The following is a 20,228-nucleotide window of genomic DNA, read 5'->3' as shown; positions in this document are numbered from 1 at the left end:
GTTATTCTGAACTCTTATTTCCTTATTTTTCCAATTTATTGCTGGACTTCTTATTTCTTTATTTTTCTAATTCATTTCCCCTGAGAATTTGTATTTAAAAATCTGTATCTAGGGTACCTTTGTACCTAAGACGGTGCTATAAGTGGTGACTGGTAAAACATTTCGGTTCTCATGTGAGTACATATGACAATGTAACTAATTCTAATTGCTACTTAAATTGAGAAACACAGATAAAAGTCAAGATCCCATGGTGTAAAGACAGCTGAGGCTGAAAATAGTAAGAGATCAAAGTTAAATCAAAAAATTGTGCGCAGGAGATGCCAAGTTCAGCTTTAAAGCCTAAAAATGAAATTCAAAAATTTTTTAAAAACTGCTGGGGGGTGGGGGAAAGGGAAATGAGTTCCATAGTCTTTCTATTGTCGGAATGTACAAATTAATGGCTCATACGTCAGCATGACAGACATTTCACCTTTCTAAAGCACAGTCAGACCTGAAAAGTGAGATTTGAAAACAAATTTGAAAATTGAGGCATTCCTTAGGTGACAAGGATTGGCAAAATGTAGCAACATTTTGGAAACCTAACAAAATCAAAGTCAGAGGACATCAAGGGTAGGGTTATCCACTGGCTGCAGTCACACCACGCAAAAGGGAAGCTAGCTATGTTTTTGTAGGCCAATCATCTTAGTTTCAGGACATTACAACAGGAGTAGGCCATTCAGCCTTTCAAGCCAGTTCCACCGTACAGATCACCATGGCTGACCTGTGCACTAACTCCATACTTGGCCCATATCCATCAGTGCCTTTGGGTGAAGGGTGGTAGCAAATGGAAAATATTCACCATGGTGCTCAGTTACGAGTGGTGTTCCACAGGGATCTGTTATAGGTCCTCTTCTATTTGTGATTTTTGTAAATGATTTGGACGAAGGAATGTAAGGGTCGATTAGTAAGTTCGTGGATGATACGAAGGTGGGTCGAGTTCTGGATAGGATGCAGAGCTGGCCCGAGAAGTGACAGATGGAGTTTAACTCTGAAAAGTGTGAGGTGATTCATTGTGAAAGGACAATTTTGAAAGCAGAATACAGGGTTAATGGAAAGATTCTTGGCAGTGTGGAGGAGCAGAGGGATCTTGGGGTTCATGTCCACAGATCCCTGAAAGCTGCCACGCGGGTGAATAGAGTTGTTAAGAAGGCATATGGTGTGTTAGCTTTCATTAACAGAGGGATCGAGTTCAACAGCCGTGAAGTTATGATCTAGCTATTCAAGAGCCCGATTCGGCCACACCTGGAGTATCGTGTCTAGTTCTGGTCGCCTCATTACAGGGAAGATATGGAAGCGTTGGGAAAGGTGCAGAGGAGATTTACTAGGTTGTTGCCTGGAATGGAGGGAAGGTCTCATGAGGAACGGTTGAGAGAGGCTTTTCTCTTTAGAACGACGAAGGATGAGAGGTTACTTGATAGAAGCGTACAAAATGATCAGAGGTATAGAGTGGACAGCCAGGGACTTCTTCCTAGCGGGGGAGGTAGCTATTATGAAGGGGCATAGTTTTAAAGTGAGTGGAGGTAGATATAGGGGAGACATCAGAGGTGGTTTCTTTACTCAGAGTGGTAGGCACGTAGAATGCATTGCCGGAGAGGGTAGTGGAGTCGGTCTCATTAGGGGCATTTAAGCAGCTACTAGATAGGCATACGGATGATAGTATAAGGTAGGGGTGGAGGTTAGATAGACCTTAGGTTTGGGGTAAAAGTTCAGCACAACATAGTGGGATGAGGGCCTATACCGTGCTATACTGTTCTATGTTCTATGCCGTTGCTTAACAAAAATTTCTCTCTCAGATTTAAACAATTTAAACAATCTTGCATCCACTGCTGATTACGGAAAAAAAGTTCCAAATATCTATCATCATTTGCGCACAGTAGTGCTTCCTAATCTCTCGAATTCTCAGATTATGACCCCTAGTTCTGAAATCCCCAAACTAGCAGAAATAGGTTATCATCTACTCCCTATTTTTTCCTGTTAATATCTTGAAGACCTCGATCAGATCATCCCTTAACTTTCTGAATTTTAAAACAAATAGGCCTCTTCAAATTAACCCAAGTCCAAGTATCATTCCTGTAAACAAATCCCCACCACTGCCTACCTACTTCAAGGCCACTATATCATTCCTCAGGTGTACTGCTCACAGTACTTCAATGGGGTCTAACAACTTTTGTTTAACTACAGCATAACTTGTGCATCCTTGTAGTCCAGGCTTCCAGATATAAAGACCAACATTCTATTAGCTTCCTTGATTATTTTTTGCACCTGTTCGGAACATTTTAAAAATCTATGTACCTGGACCTTAAGTCTCTTCAGACAACACCTCTAGTTCCTCAGAAGGCTAACGAAATTTGACATATCCACAACATGTCTTACCAATTTTTATAGATGTACCATAGAAAACATCCTATCTGGATGCATCACAGCTTGATATGGCAACTGCTCTGCCCAAGACTGCAAGAAACTACAGCATTATGAACACAGACCAGACCATCACACAAAGACTTTCATCCACTGGCTCCCTCTGTACATCCTGCTGCCTCGGGAAAGCAGCCAACATAATTAAAGAGCCCTTGCACCCAATTTATGGTCTCTTCCACCTCTTCCATTAGGCAGAAGATACAAAAATTTGAAGACGCATACTAATAAATTCAAGAACAGCTTCTTTGCTGCTTTTATCAGACTTCTGAATGGACCTCTCATGTTAAAGTTGATCTCTCTCTGCACCTTGTCTGTAGTTGATACACTAAATTCTATATTCTGTTCTATTACTCTGATGTGCTGAGGTAAGGTGTGATTTGCCTGGATAGCATGCAAAACAATACTTCTCACTGTATCCCAGTACATGTGACAGTAATAAGTCAAATCAAACATCCACTGCATTTAACTTCATACCATTTAGAAAGTACCCTGACAGCACAGTAGGAATTCCTCTGGATAGTGTCCTAAAACCAACCATCTTTCTCTGCTTCATCAATAATCATTCCTTACTGATAAGGTCAGGGCAGAAGGGACAGGATATTTTCTGATGATTAGTGTCCAGTCCTACTCACAACACTTCAGATACTGAAACAGCCCAGTCACATGCAGCAAGAGCTGGATAACATCAGACTTGGGCTAATATGTGGCGGCTAACATTCACAACAAACCAACAAGCAATGACCATCTCCAAGAAGAATCAAATCATCTCACTGTGAAATTCAGCAATATTAACATCACTGAAATCCCCATAATAATATCTTGGGCATTCCATTAGCCAGAAACATAACTGGAATAGCCATATAAATATTGCAGTCACAAGTATAGGTCAGAGGTTGAGAATTCTGTGGAAACAACTCAGCTTGACTTAGAGGTGGTGCACAAACAATGCGATAGATTACTCTCCACTTGCTTAGACGAGTGTGGCAACAACAGGTTTGACACAATCCAGGACAAAGCAGCCCCTTTGATTGGCACCCGATCTATCATCTTACACATGCATTCATTCCTTCTACCATATGCAAAATGCATTGCAGTTGCTCTCTAAGGCTCCTTCAAAAACACCAAACTTGCAGTGTCCACTGGATAACGACAGTAGCTGCATTGGAACACCACCTCCAAGTTTGCCTTGACTTGACAGGGATGAGAGGGAGGAGTGGTTACTAGTTTCAAATTCTCCCCAAACCTGACCTCATCCCATGACCAACCCTCCCTCTCATCCCCACCTCCTTGACCTGAAACAACCTGTCCATCTTCTCTCCCACCCATCTGCCACTCCGACCTCACTGACCAATCCCCATCCCAGCTACCTTCCCCAGCTCCACGCCTCCTCTCTCTATTTCTGAGCTCCTTTCCCCCTCTCCCCATTTCTGAAGAAGGGTCCCGACCCGAAACAACAACGTTCCTGCTCCTCTGATGTTGCCTGACCTGCTGTGTTTCTCTAGCTCCACACTGTTATATCTGAGATCCAAAGAGATTAGACTTGATAGAAGGATTAGACTTCCTCAGTGAGAAAATGATGGTTAGGGCCAGGAATCTACAAGATTTTAAATGTCAGAAGGTGAAGAAGAATCACAAATGTTATAAAGACCCTAGATGAGGTGACAAACAGCCAAAATTGCGTGCTGACAACAGGGTAAAACGGGTCTACTAGGGGAGGCTGCGTGTGAATCTTGGGATGGAGATAAACCGGACTGCACTGAGGTGGGTGCTTGGGGTTGGAGGCTATGGAGCTCTGATCTTAAGAGGGGCTGAGATCAGTGCAAGTTCTGGAAACAGCGGTTGGATGTTTAGGAGCAGTATCATGGTCGGAGGATTTAGGAGATCAAATGAGAGAGTTGATATTTAATCTGTGTATGGTAGTGATCAATTTGCTCAAAATATACAGTGTTATTCTTGTTAGCATTTTTCATTAAAATGCTGGGATTCAGTTTGTGGACATGAAGTGCTGCAAATTCAGTGGGAGGGCATTACAATGTGTTAAGGGAGCAGAGATCTCATAGTGGCTAAATTCAAGCCAACAGTTTTCCGCTGAAAGAATCAAGATTGTAGAAAGTCTGAGAGAGGACGTGGGTGATACAATCTTCTGAATATGAATAGACAAGAAAAGATGCTTGGTAAAACAAGAGACTGTAAGGCAATGACAATGGAGGAAGAGCTCATCTCTTTGGCTCTCAAAGTCCTCAATGTCATGCTAAGCTTGAAATTCTTTTTCAGTTGAAGAGTAAGTGGGTGAAGCTGAGAATTTTACTCAAGACATATTACTATGGCTGAGTTATACGTAGTGAAATTAAATGTACACTAATAAACATTAATCAGACATTGACTTAAAGGCAATAAAGTTCATGCTATTCATGCCTTTTTGCTCTGGAATACTTCAAATTTGATGATGATTCATATCAAAAGCAGGCTCCCAATGACTACCTACAAGAAATGCACATATAGCCACAATGTGCCTGAGCATAACATATGCCTTAAATGGCTCAGTTGATTAAAGTAGTAAGCCTTATACACCAGGAGGTCACAAGTTCAGCCTGCGCTTATTTAGTGATCCCACCGGAGACAGCAGTAGGGATGGAATGGCCCAAGTGCCTCTGGATTTGGAAACAGACAAAAGGAAAATCAAATGTTCTAGTTCCTCCCTACTATTCAGTCACTTATGAAAGTGCATTATATCTGTTTTTTTTAAATTGATTTTTACTGGATTTCAGAAGATACATTTTACCTGGGTTGACAAGCACAAAAGATGACTGAACAGCATAGAATGTCAGAAGAGAGCTTGTAGTTCATTCTTTATTTAATCATAGGATTATAGGCATCATTGGCAGGGTCAGGTATTTATTGCCCATCCCTAAACGACATGAAGAAAGTTACAGCAGGCTTTGAACCACTGCAGTCCTTGGTATGTAGACATACCCAGAAATGCCGTTATCTAGTGAGTTCCAGGGTTTTGACCCAGATGTAGTTAATGAACAGAAGCAGGAACTGATGATATTGTGTGACAGGAGAGTAGGTAGTGGTGATCCCTTGCTTGGAACCAGTACGTCACAGCATTCTTGAATATGCAACAGCTGAGGACAAAGAAATTCAACTCAAACCTTAATCGATCTCTCTCAGGGGTCCCTGCAGTGGACAATCTAATCGTCCTCTGTGACTTCAACACCAGAGCTGGCAAAAATGCAGCATTGACGCAATATAATCAGTAAAGAGGGAGTTGTAAAGCAAAAGTCCAATGGCACCCTTCTCCTGACAAAATGCCGTGAACACAACCTCGTCATCACTAACACACTGTTCCACCAAAGGGACAAATAAAAGACAACGTGGTGCTGCACTCCAGACACTGGCACCTCCTTGACAATGTCATCACTAAATCGAGGGATTGGGAAGCTGTTAAAAATCACACACACTACAACAGAAACCAGCGACTGCTGGACGGACCATTGCCTTATCTGAGCCAGGATCAACTTAAATATAGCCCTACCGCAAAAATTTCAATATTGAGGCACCTGAGGACTCAATAAAATAATCTCATACAACCGACGCCTCTCCACAAACCTAGAAAAGCTCAGCAACAGTGTCGTGGGATCCCAACAGTCTCTCGTCTGCCCGTAGGACCGCCATCGATGCCCTCAGAAACTCAGTTGGCCGCTCAACCAGGAAAGACCAAGATTGGTTTCATGAGAATGATGAGGAGACCCAGGAGCTATTAATCCAAAACCACGTGGCATTTCTGAATCTAAAACAACAACTGCACTTGGAAGAGAAAAGGTAGGCCCACAGGTGGCTGAAGGTAGAGATACAAGAATAAACCTGTGACACAAATAACAGGTGGTAGGTGGAAGAGGGGCTGGAGGGCTAATGTATGGCCAATGGCCAAGCCATGCATGGTCTCTTGTGCTGTCAAGACTACATACGAACCAAATATCTAGTGCCCCTGACCATTGCTGGCCAAGGACGGAGTTACCCTCATCAAAGATTAAAAAATATCATCAAAAAGCAAGGGGGGGACCCCTTCAGAGACCTCCTCAAACAGGCTTCTGTCATTGATCCGAACGTTCTTGAACACATCCCACAGCATACTACACGTCATGAGTTCAGCAACACCCCAACTTTGCACAAAGTAGAGAAGGCCGTCCACCACATTAAAAAAAAACAAGGCTGCTAGAGCAGATGGTATCCCACTGAGGCACTGAAGTGTAGAAGCAAAGGGCTCCTACATCAACTGTGTGCTTGTCATCTTATCTGGAAGGAGGAGTGCAACTCTAGGAGGGCTCCAAGACACCACAGTCATGAGTATTTTCAAAAAAGGGAATTGATCCGTCTGTGGTAACTCCAGGGGAGTCATCGCCAGGGTTCTCTGCAACCATCTCCTCCCTGAGATTGAAGAAATCCTTCGAGAGATATAGTGTCGCATTTGGCCATAGAGGGGCACAAAGGACACAACTGTTAACATGTGACAGCTGCAGGAGAAATGCAGAGAAAATAGCGTATCCCTATACATGGCCATCTTCGACCTTACAAAGGCCTTTACATCATCAATCGGGAAGTACTATGGAACATCCTTTTCCGCTGTGGTTGCACCATGAAGTTTGTCATCATCCTTTGCCTGTTCCATGACAACACAGAAGGTGTGGTAACGAGAAATGGCTCCACCACTGACCCATTCCCTGTTTGGGCCGGTGTGAAGAATCATCGCCCCAACACTTTTGAAGAAACTTGGGCTTTCATGGTGCTTTCCCACCTTTAGCTTGGAAATCATGTCTAAGGATTTACTGGAGCCATGACTCAACTCAGCAGCTCACAAATACATTCCTGCAAACCATTCAAGTACCTGTATTAAGTGTTAATTGCAGTAGATCATACATCAAACCAAACAGAATGAGACAAAGATTGATATTAATAATTTACATTAAGTTTAAAAAAGATGGCTTTCCATATTAAGCAGATGTTCACCTGCACATCTGCCAATGTGGTATACTGTATCCACTGCACCCAGTGTGGCTTCCTCTACATTGGGGAAACCAAGCGGAGGCTTGGGGACCGCTTTGCAGAACACCTCAGCTCGGTTCGCAATAAAAAATTGCGCCTCCCAGTCGCGAACCATTTTAACTCCCCCTTCCATTCCTCAGACGACATGGGCCTCCTGCAGTGCCACAGTGTTGCCACCCGAAGGTTGCAGGAACAGCAACTCATATTCCGCTTGGGAACCCTGCAGCCCAATGGTATCAATGCGGACTTCTCGAGCTTCAAAATCTCCCCTTCCCCTACTGCATCCCAAAACCAGCCCAGTTCGTCCCCTCCCCACACTGCATCACAGGGGATGCCTGCTCGTCCCCTCCACCCACTGCATCCCAAAACCAGCCCAGCCTGTCTCCGCCTCCCTAACCTGTTCTTCCTCTCATCCATCCCTTCCTCCCACCTCAAGCCGCACCTCCATTTCCTACCTACTAACCTCAAACCGCTTCCTTGACCTGTCCGTCTTCCCTGAACCAACCTATTCCCTCCCTACCTCCCGACCTATACTCTCCTCTCCACCTATCTTCTTTTCTCTCCATCTTTGGTCCGCCTCCCCCTCTCTCCCTATTTATTCCAGAACCCTCTCCCCATCCCCCTCTCTGAAGAAGGGTCTGGGCCCGAAAGGTCAGCTTTTGTGCTCCTGAGATGCTGCTTGGCCTGCTGTGTTCATCCAGCTCCACACTTTGTTATCTTGGATTCTCCAGCATCTGCAGTTCCCATTATCACTAGAACAGATTTTAATCTGGATAACAGGGCTGAGGGGCCAGCATCCAACCCATCATCAATAACTCATTTTGGGAGCAAAATTATTCTGATTCTGTTACTTCTTTCTCCTGATACTACCTTGATACAGTTTTATCACTTAAACCAATCTTATGATTAGCACTCTTAGTTTAGACCTCTTAGCAGTTTATTTTCATGAAGTTGAAACATTATATTTTAAAATTCTGCACACCAGGAAGACACTTTCTCAGGATATAGCCACAGTTTTCTAGCAAATGTTGTAACATTTTGCATCAGTAGCTCACATGAAAAAATGTTTGAAGCATCTAAAAACAACTTGCACTTTTTATCATTAAAAAGATCATATCATATTTAAGAAAATAAAAGTCAAGTACTTACCATGGTGATTTTTCATTGATGGTGTTTGTCCCTTGCAAGTTAGATAATGGCATCCTGGGGCTTTTCCTCATAATACCTATCACAGCAAAACAAGTGCTAAAATAGTAAATGATCAAAGAGAAACAAGCAGCAAAAGCGAAGCACATGCATGCGTTGCACCATGCTGCAGACAGTTTAGCAGGGACAACCTGAAGTATTCCTACAGAATCTCTGCAGGTGCCGTATAGAATCACTCCACACAAGGCAATGGCTATGACCACAACAGGGTGGAATAAGTGACGTTGTCAAAAGCGGAAAGCCAAAGAGAGATATCAAATCCAGTCCTCAGACTTGTAAAAAAATCATAAGGACTTACTGAATAATAAACCAGTCTATTACAAGAATTATTCCTCTTAAGAGTTAATCACAGCCAGTACCTTTCTATAATTAATACATAACCTATAGAATGCACAGGCCAAAGGCTGGAAGCTGAACAAGCATTACAAATATATTAGGGAAAAAAAATCAATGTGGTTATAAGACCAGAAGCAAAAGGGAGCAACAAAAATATTTAGGGTGCATCATATATTTGCCATTTATCAACTGTACTTAGAAAATTAAGGCTCTGAGTGAATACAAGGAGGCTTATTTATTTATATTTTCTGTCCATTTCACCAGAAATTCAAGGTTCTCACAGGGTCTCCACCAAATTCAACTTGGCATAGCTAGCATAAAGGATAATTCACAAAGGATTGGGTGCTACGCATCAATTGTGTTAAATTTGAACTGTTAATGAGTACAATTAACCATCTAAACAATTTTATCAACACAAATAGCTCACTGCACTTGGTCAAGAATTCTGGCTACCAATTTAACAAAACCTTTCATCATATAATCCTTACTTAACATATTGAAATTTTGTGTTTGAAGTGGGAATGTTCTAGAATCCATTTACCGTCAAATACTCAAGGCAGCTGAACATGGATACCTATCTTATTTATTCAAACTTATGCTCTCTGGACAAACGTCAAAAGAAACTGGCTTACAATTGATGGGAAAAGAGTTATCAAATCAGAAGCAACCTCTTTCTGCTAACGAACATATGGCCACCCCTGCCCAAAATGAATACATCTATCCTTTCCAAATAATCAACACACACTAATCTTGTCCCAGTAGTTCACCAAGGAAAAGAAAATCAATCATTTGCCCTGAAGTATAGCTTGACCATCACAGTTTGTGGACAGTGGTACCATCTCAACTGAGAAATTCATTTTAATTTTATGAAACTGTGGATCTATACAAATGGAATGTATTTTGAATTATCAAGACTAACAATATACGGCTTCAAAACTCAACAGTACCTCTGAAATTAAAGTTATTTTAGTTCTTGGAATGAATTTGATGACTTAAAACGTTACCTTCTGACTGTGATATCATACTCTATTTTGTGCATCGTTCTCACATCCTCAAGGTTTTAGACCAGACTGCACCTAAGTTTTAAAATAGGACCTTGAACGAAATTTATATTTTATTAGTTCTGTCTTTTGTGTCATTAGGATTTTCAATGAGATTTAAATCAAAAGCAATTGAACTTAAAGCCCTGATCTTACAAATATGGGAAAGCAGCACTCTGTGGGCATTTTCTAATCAACTTGCTCAGATATTATCACACACCTCAAGAGCAGATAGGAATTGAACATGGATCTCCTGACCCAGAATAGGAGCAGGACCACTGTACCACAAGAATCATAGCAACAGTCTGAATTGCAAACTAACCAACCTAGAACAGACAATTGCTTAAAACACAAATATAACTGAAGGTAAGGGTGTCAAGAGTCTCCAAAATGACAAGCTAATCACCTAACAGCCATAACTTCCCCATTTAATGTTTTCAATTTCATATTCATGTTGTCAGCTGAATTGAAATTGGTGCTATGTAACTAGATTCAAAGGACCAACTGAAATTATTAGTCCTCAAACAGGGAATCAGCTTAAGAGCATGCAGAATTAGTGTTAGTAACCACACAGAAAGAAGACCTGCAAAAATGGACACAGAGGACATTGAGACCAACATCATTCACTCTATCAACAAAGCCAAAGAACTGTGGGATGTGTATTCACGCTATCTTTAAGAATACAGTGCAAAGAAATTGAAAATAATCAGTAAAGGTATTTTGAAGTTTATACAGTTGTAAAGTTCATTGAAAAATTCTGGTAAAGAAATCGCAACTGTTTCTCATTTAATCCTCTGCAAATTGTTCAGAATATGTAAGAAATTTGGATTACTTAACCAATGCTTCTCTTTTAAAAACATAATATGCATACTTTAAAGTGTGTGATTTAAAAGCCACAAACATCCCAGAATTCTTTGGTGTTGTTTGGCTTCAAGTCAGCGGTCTTCATTAACCACTGTGAACAGCTGGTGTGGCCACAAGTACATGGTTGGATCATTTTCAAAATCAATCCGGCATACTGCTCTCACGCCCTCAGATTAGCAAAACTCAAAACTGTAACCTCAGCTAGCGGGCAATACCAGTAACTTCCAGAACCTTTTCAAAAAATTAATGAAGACCACCAGCACTGAGTGAATGCTCTTGGATTCCCAGTTCCTATGGGTTAAGATAAATTTGAGAACACATTGCTGGATTTGGAGCCTTACTGTACTTCTCTTCCTTGCACCTTTGGAGAATCTCTAAACTCCTCTGATGAACTGGGTGATGCAGAAAGCTAAAACTATCGACACTTTTCAAAACCGGAAATGGAACAGCATCATCATGCCCTTGGGAAGCATAATAAAAACAAAAGAAAAAGACACAAGATAGAAATATTCATAAAAGATGGAAATTTGAAAGACTGAGAAACCTCTACAAGAAACTAAATATCACAATTACAGTGAGACACATTTAATCATTGATTCTTTTTTGTTGGAAATGAGACCATTTTTCTTCCTAATTCAGAGATGAAGAGTTAGTGAATTGTAGAAAGCTTGTATGCGCTTCAAGAGAGAAAAAAGGCAATGCAAGAAAAAGACAGATTTTACAAAGTGCAGTTATGCATATTCATTAAAGAAAATCAGCACTTATTAAAATATTATCAACAATGAAATATATTCATCTTTTTCTTTTAAGTAATTGATTCGACAACCAGAAATACAAATAGTTCACTTTCACAATGTTTCATCCTTTTTAGATTTTATCAGGCCACCACAGGGGCGTTCTCAAAATTACAGCAGCATTTGCTCTGAAAACAGTCTAGAAGAAATAAAAGGATTTTAAATTATAAACTTCAATTATTATTGATGCATTGTTTCATCTACTGATCCAGTTGTCATCACCACCAGAAGGTTTCAGATCTCAATAAGACAATCTTAAATGGAGATGGCAGATCATGACAGCAAGCAGAATCTGACTTATATAGCCAAAACAACAGTGCATACATGGATATCTGCTGAGGATCGGAATAAGCTGAAACGTGACATCTCTCACAGCTGAAGAGCCCACTAAAATTTATCTGGGTTTGCAAATGAGAAACAGCTACTCAGTGGGGTTACAGGGGCTGCTTGCGCCTTTGGAACTGTATTACTATATACAAATCAGGTTCTTCAGGAGATGGACGGAAGGAGGGCAATATAATGAAAACTTATTAGGAACGGTTTCATTTCATACCAAAGAAACTACCAATTACAGAATTAAGTTCATACCCTTCACACTAGGGCACTTTTATTTCCTTCAACAGCTTCAAATTAACAAATGGTTATTCATAAAGAAAAGTAAGCAAACACATCAGTTTTCACAAGGTATTTTATTTTGCTGATCTTCAGCACAGAGAAGAGAGAGATTACAATACAAGAGTGGAAGATATATAGAGAGCATTCTACTTCTCTACCAAGATTAGATCTAGACAGAGCAAGACTATACTAGGCAGTGAATTCAGAGTGCAGACCAGCTGCTACAGCATGATGATGCGTCTTCCTATAAAACAAGCACATTTTCCTACATTTAGAAGTGCACTGATTAAAATGAGAAAAAAACTAACCAATGCCTACATAAAATCAGCACAAACACTAAACTGTTCACAAACTGTAATTTACACAAATAGGTCAATCTAAAATTGCAGAAATCCCAAAGACTGGCAGATGATATTTTCAAAATGAATGCGGACCTCATAAAATGAATTTAAGTAATACAAATTCAAATATTTCACCACTAGATGGAATTTAATGCTTGTGGGATTAGAACATTTAAATTAATTAGGCTCTGGAACAAAATAGCTAAAAGTCACCCATATATCATGGTTTAAGGTACCAAGACATGCATCACCCAGTATACAGAAACTAACCAGTACAATTTAAAACTTTATATTACCTGTCTTTGTTCTCCCAAAGCGTACTTTATGATGGTTTCTTTGTGAAATGACATAATGGGTAGTTTAAGTATTATTCTAAATTGCCGCGAATTCTATGTCACTTGGGCAAATGATTTTTTGTCGTACAAAGCCTATAACATAGAACATAGACCAGTACAGCACAGTACAGGCCCTTCGGCCCGCGACATTGTGCCTAACTTTTACCCTAATCCTAAGGTCTACCTAACCTCCGCCCCTACCTTATACAAATCACCCATATGCCTATGTAATAGCCACTTAAATGCCCTGATTAGGCAGACTCCTCTACCCTCTCCGGCAATGCATTCCACACTCCAACCACTCTCTGAGTAAGGAACTGTGAAAGGAGCACCACTGATCCTGTCCGGCTTCAAAACAGGGGCCTTTCGTGTGTGAGGCGAACATGATAACCACTACATGACAGAAACACGAGAGTAACACACAATGTTGTGCTCAAGCACCACAGTTACATTAATTTCCTGAAGCAGTGGAATGCCAGACCCTAGCATTAAATCAAATAGTTGAACAAATCATTGCCTTTGTTTGGCAGCAAACTACATGTTTCTCAAAGCCACTCAAGTGAGAAACCTGCACTTTACGAATTTAGAAGATTTATGGGGACCATCATATGTATACTCAATAAGTCACTGATCAATTCATTGGCACTTCGAAACTGAAGTCATGTACAAAGTCAGATACTACCTAGCACAATGAAAAATAGTCCCCAGCCTGGGGAAAAGACACCTGCCATTCACCTTAGCTATACCCCTGCAAGATATTGTATTATGATTCTCTTTACTAACTCACTCACAAGCACACTATGTTTACTATACCGTGTTTCTATTCATTCATTCATAAAACAGTGTTAAAGAAAACATCCCTTCCAACTCCAAGATAATAAAATGTGAGGCTGGATGAACACAGCAGGCCAAGCAGCATCTCAGGAGCACAAAAGCTGACGTTTCGGGCCTAGACCCTTCATCAGAGAGGGGGATGGGGAGAGGGAACTGGAATAAATAGGGAGAGGCGGACCGAAGATGGAGAGTAAAGAAGATAGGTGGAGAGAGTATAGGTGGGGAGGTAGGGAGGGGATAGGTCAGTCCAGGGAAGGCGGACAGGTCAAGGAGGTGGGATGAGGTTAGTAGGTAGATGGGGGTGCGGCTTGGGGTGGGAGGAAGGGATGGGTGAGAGGAAGAACCGGTTAGGGAGGCAGAGACAGGTTGGACTGGTTTTGGGACGCAGTGGGGGGGGGGGGGGGGACTGGGCTGGTTGTGTGGTGCAGTGGGGGGAGGGGACGAACTGGGCTGGTTTAGGGATGCAGTAGGGGAAGGGGAGATTTTGAAACTGGTGAAGTCCACATTGATACCATATGGCTGCAGGGTTCCCAAGCGGAATATGAGTTGCTGTTCCTGCAACCTTCGGGTGGCATCATTGTGGCAGTGCAGGAGGCCCATGATGGACATGTCATCTAGAGAATGGGAGGGGGAGTGGAAATGGTTTGCGACTGGGAGGTGCAGTTGTTTGTTGTGAACTGAGCGGAGGTGTTCTGCAAAGCGGTCCCCAAGCCTCCGCTTGGTTTCCCCAATGTAGAGGAAGCCACACCGGGTACAGTGGATGCAGTATACCACATTGGCAGATGTGCAGGTGAACCTCTGCTTAATGTGGAATGTCATCTTGGGGCCTGGGATAGGGGTGAGGGAGGAGGTGTGGGGACAAGTGTAGCATTTCCTGCGGTTGCAGGGGAAGGTGCCGGGTGTGGTGGGGTTGGAGGGCAGTGTGGAGCGAACAAGGGAGTCACGGAGAGAGTGGTCTCTCCGGAAAGCAGACAGGGGAGGGGATGGAAAAATGTCTTGGGTGGTGGGGTCGGATTGTAAATGGCGGAAGTGTCGGAGGATGATGCGTTGTATCCGGAGGTTGGTAGGGTGGTGTGTGAGAACGAGGGGGATCCTCTTAGGGCGGTTGTGGCGGGGGCGGGGTGTGAGGGATGTGTTGCGGGTAATACGGGAGACGCGGTCAAGGGCGTTCTCGATCACTGTGGGGGGAAAGTTGCGGTCCTTAAAGAACTTGGACATCTGGGATGTGCGGGAGTGGAATGTCTTATCGTGGGAGCAGATGTGGCGGAGGCGGAGGAATTGGGAATAGGGGATGGAATTTTTGCAGGAGGGTGGGTGGGAGGAGGTGTATTCTAGGTAGCTGTGGGAGTCGGTGGGCTTGAAATGGACATGAGTTACAAGCTGGTTGCCTGAGATGGAGATAGTCTCAGTTTCAAAATCTCCCCTTCCCCTACTGCATCCCTAAACCAGCCCAGTTCGTCCCCTCCCCCCACTGCACCACACAACCAGCCCAGCTCTTCCCCCCCACCCACTGCATCCCAAAACCAGTCCAACCTGTCTCTGCCTCCCTAACCGGTTCTTCCTCTCACCCATCCCTTCCTCCCACCCCAAGCCGCACCCCCAGCTACCTACTAACCTCATCCCACCTCCTTGACCTGTCCGTCTTCCCTGGACTGACCTATCCCCTCCCTACCTCCCCACCTATACTCTCTCCACCTATCTTCTTTACTCTCCATCTTCGGTCCGCCTCCCCCTCTCTCCCTATTTATTCCAGTTCCCTCTCCCCATCCCCCTCTCTGATGAAGGGTCTAGGCCCGAAACGTCAGCTTTTGTGCTCCTGAGATGCTGCTTGGCCTGCTGTGTTCATCCAGCCTCACATTTTATTATCTTGGAATTCTCCAGCATCTGCAGTTCTCATTATCTCTGATCCCTTCCAACTCCTTACTGTTTCTTTGCATCTTTCAATACTTAATGACCCCTTGCTGCAAGCAGCATTTAGACCCGTTTCTATATCAAAGGCTACCCCTGAATAAGTGTTAATACTATAACCTACTTAGAAAATTGTCATTCTCACCACTGTGTCTCCATAAATCACTTGAAACAATGCAAAGATTATTACATTAATTAGCCCTTAGCAACCGTCTCTCAGAGCCTGAATAGGCTACAAAACATCAAACAGTTTCCTCCACTAGTACAAACTTTTTAAATACATATTAAATCGGGCCTTTAAGAAACTTACTATCAAAACAGTGCTTCTGTGAAACAGAGATAATGGGAACTGCAGATGCTGAGAATCCGAGATAACAAAGTGTGGAGCTGAATGAACACAGCAGGCCAAGCAGCATCTCAGGAGCACAAAAGCTGACGTTTTGGGCCTAGACCCTTCATCAGAGAAAGGGTCTAAGCCCGAAACGTCAGCTTTTATGCTCCTAACATGCTGCTTGGCCTGCTGAGTTCATCCAGCTCCACAACTTATGTTCTGTGAAAACTGCCTGATTGAATGTGTAAAAACAGCAATAGTAAATGAAATCTCACAACCCAGCAGTGGGAGATCAGTTTCATATCATCTATACTTTTATTTAGTACACACATAATTTCTCATTTATTTAGATCATACAGATCTAGTATTTTTACTAACATTACTAACTTTAAAGACAAAAAGACTAACACCTCTTGATTTTGTAAGTTCACATTGGACAGCCATTCTAATCTCATCAGCAAGTGCTTAAACCATTTCCTGCTTCCCCAGAACAGATGTCATGCAAACTTTTGTACAGTAGATACAACAATGTGACACCATGATGCTAAAATTTTAATGCACATAAAAACTCGGTATAAAGAAGTGACTGTAAAAGTGTATTTTGGATTCCATCACCGCCTTGAACTGTGCTTCTGCGGATGCTCAATACAGAGGTTACTTTCACCACTCACCGATTTCAGTCATTATTGAACAAGATCCCACATCCCTCATGATTTTGTAAGCCTCCACAAGTTCACCACTCAACCTCTTATGCTCCAGTGAAATAAGTCCCAGGCTATCCACCCTCTGCTTATAACTCAAGCACTCAATTCCTGGTAACTTCTTGGTAATGCTCTTTTCTAGCTTAATAGTATCCTTCCTACAACAGGGCAACCAGATCTGGACACAATACTCCAGAAGTGGCCTCACAAATGTCCTGTACAACCTCAACACAGCATTTCAACTCCTATAGTGAAAGGTCTGAGCAAGTGCACTAACCTCCTTCTTAACCACCCTACCTATATATGATGCAAACTTCAAAGAATTATGCACCTGAACCCCTAGGCCTCTCTTTCTATAACATGACCCAAGGCCCAACCATTAACTGTATAAGTCCTGCCCTTGTTTGTTGTAACAAAACGCAATACTTCACATTTATCCAAACTGAACTCTTTCTGCCACTCTTCAGTCTACTGATCCAACTGATCAATGTCCCTTTGTAATCTTCGATCACCTTCTTCACTGCCCACTACGTCACCAATTTTGGTGTCATGTACGGACTTACTAAGCATGCTTCCACGTTGTCATCTAAATCATTTATATAAATGACAAACAAAAGTGGGCCCAGCACTGATCCCTGTGGAACATTGCTAGTCACAGGCCTCCAGTCAGAAAAACAACACTTCAACATCACTCTCTGTCTCTCGCCATTAAGCCAATTTTGTATAAACTGGCAAGCTCACTGAATCTCATGTGATTTAAATTAGGCTACCATACGGAACCTTGTCAAAGGCTTTACTAAAGTCTAAGTAAAGTCTGCCACTCTGTCCTCAATCATCTTGGTTACCTCCTTAAAAATACTCAATCAGTTCGGTGAGACATGATTTTCTTCGCATAAAACCATGCTGACTGTCCCTAATCATTCCTTGCTTCCCCATATGTAAATAAATCCTATCTTTCAGAATCACTTTCAACAACTTACACACCACTGAAGTCTGACTCTCAGGTCTACAATTCCTAGGCTTCTCCTTACAGCCCTTCTTAAACAAAGGTACACCATTAGTCACCCTCCAGTAATCGGCACATCACCCTTAATTATAGATGATACGAATATTTCTGTGAGGGACCTCGCAATTTCCTCATCCTGGGATACACAAAGTCAAGTCCTGGAGGTTGATCCACATTTGTGTTTTCTAAAACCTCCAATATTTCCTCTCCTATAGTAAGAACTGCTTTCAAAACATTAATTTCCCCGCTCTCTCGGCTCCATTTCTTTCTCCACAGTAAGAACTGACACAAAATATTCAATTAATATCTCTCATACCTCCTGAGGTTCAACATAAAGGTGACGCCTTTGATTGTTAAGGGTCCCTACTCTCTCTAGTTGCTCCCGTGCTCTTAATGCACTTTTAGAATCTCTTTGGATTATCTTTAACCTTATATGCCAAGGCTATCGCTTTGCCTTCTTGATCTCCCCCCTAAGAGTGCCCTTACTCTCTTTACACTGTTCAAAGGATTCACTTGAACCAAGTTGTCTATATCTAATAGTTGATTTTTTTCATCCTTGACTAGAACCTCAATATCTTTATTCATCTATTGTTCTCTAATCCTACCAGCTTTACTTTTCACCAACAGGAACATGACGACTCTAAAATCTCGTTATCACACTTCTGTAAGCTTCCCACTTAGCACGCATCCCTTTACCTGAAAACAGTAGAGGAAAGAAGAAAATGGACTGATGGAAAGTGAAGAATAACTGCCATTTTTACTTCAAAAAACTTCTCCAATTTCTAAAAAAAATTTCTTCAAAGGGAGGGGGAAAATTGCACACACACTGCTGCCTAATTTAAGCATTGGAAGCTAAGGTTAACTGTAAGTAAATAAACGGTAAGCTTTTAATCTAACACATCAGATGAGTTGCCCATTTTAAGGTACATTACTTGCCAAAAATAGTTTCCTGATGTTACATCTGTCAATATCTGCAGTATCAAACTCCTTACAGGAGACAGGATGAGTGCAGGGATAATGGGAACTGCAGATGCTGGAGAATCCGAGATAACAAAGCGTGGAGCTGGATAACACAGCAGATCAAGCAGCATGTTAGGACCACAAGAGCTGACGTTTCGGGCCTACACTCTTCATCAGAAAAGGAGGATGGGGAGAGGATTCTGAAATAAATAGGGAGGGGGGAGGCGGACTGAAGATGGATAGAGGAGAAGATAGGTGGAGAGGTCAGTATGGGTGGAGAGGTGGGGAGGGGATAGGTCAGTCCGGGGAGGACGGACAGGTCAAGTGGGCGGGTTGACGTTGGTAGGTAGGAAATGGAGGTGCGGCTTGAGGTGGGAGGAGGGAATAGATGAGAGGAAGATCAGGTTAGGGAGGCAGGGACAAGCTAGGCTGGTTTTTGGATGCAGTGGGGGGAGGGGAGATTTTGAAGCTGGTGAAATCCACATTGTTACCATTGGGCTGCAGGGTTCCCAAGCAGAATATGAGTTGCAGTTCCTGCAAGCTATGGGTGGCATCATTATGGCACTGCAAGAGGCCCAGGATGGACACGTCGTCTAAGGAATGGGAGGGGTAGTTGAATGGTTCGCGAGTGGGAGGTGCAAAAGAAATTCAAGAGCGGTATGCATCAAGTGGGCTGAATAACTTGCTCTTGTGTCATGTATTCCAGGTAACCCTTTGTAAAAACATAGCTTTTTTCTTTTTCTGGCCAGATGTTAAAAGACCTATTGCACTTTTCTAGCTTTTATTTTAGATTTGCAGCACTTACTATTTTTCTTATCTTTACAAAGTATTGTGATTTTGTCTCTGTCAACATTCCACTGCCTGAACTCTAAAGCTGTTATATTAAAAGACTAGTTAAAACACGTGTAAAATTTAGTTGTTTCAGCTTGATTGCAGAATCCCATAAACAAAAGCTTGCATTGCAGTTCTATAAGCAATGCCTTATGAAAGAAATGACAGCCTTCAGTGTCTAAAAGAATAAGCAAATTGAGGCCAAAAGCATTTATATCATTAGGAATTGGTTATGGAACATATTCAATACTGACCAGATTCTATTAGAATCTTTCAACATTTTTGCTTTATTCACTCGTGGGACATAAGCACTAATGGCTGGCCAGTGTTTATTGCCTGTCCCTAGTTGTCCTTGAGAAGGTGACAGTAGGCTGTGTTCTTGAATCGCTACAGTCCATGACCTATTCATAGATCCACATGCCCTTGAGGAGGGAATTCCAGGATTTTGACCCACTGACAGTGAAGGAACTACAATATATTTCCAAGTCAGGATAGTGAGTGGCTTGGAGGGGAATTTGCAGGGGCTTATGTTCCCATGTCTCTGCTGCCCTTGTCTCTCTCGACTGAAGTGGTCTTCAGTTTGGAAGGTGCTTTGTTGAATTTCTGCAGTGCATCTTGCAGAT

The 20,228-nt window shown here is 42.3% G+C and overlaps 1 protein-coding gene across 8 annotated transcripts in view; it reads right to left on the bottom strand.

The window, feature by feature from the left end:
• myo9aa (myosin IXAa) overlaps positions 1–20,228 on the bottom strand; it is a 318,790-nt gene that overhangs the window by 99,522 nt on the left and 199,040 nt on the right. For 7 of the 8 annotated variants that reach the window (XM_059640175.1, XM_059640177.1, XM_059640182.1 and 4 more), the window contains 2 exons: positions 11,291–11,410; positions 8,653–8,728 (listed from right to left, as the gene is read on the bottom strand). In XM_059640175.1, coding sequence (XP_059496158.1) covers positions 8,653–8,728; positions 11,291–11,410 — 196 coding nt within the window. The remainder of the gene's footprint in view (positions 1–8,652; positions 8,729–11,290; positions 11,411–20,228) is intronic. The other variant, XM_059640180.1, reaches the window with a different exon arrangement.

Source organism: Stegostoma tigrinum, chromosome 36 (assembly GCF_030684315.1).
Source record: "Stegostoma tigrinum isolate sSteTig4 chromosome 36, sSteTig4.hap1, whole genome shotgun sequence".
Lineage (NCBI taxonomy): Eukaryota > Metazoa > Chordata > Chondrichthyes > Orectolobiformes > Stegostomatidae > Stegostoma > Stegostoma tigrinum.
Note: the sequence above shows the minus strand (reverse complement) of the source record. Positions and strands in the feature narration are given on the sequence as shown.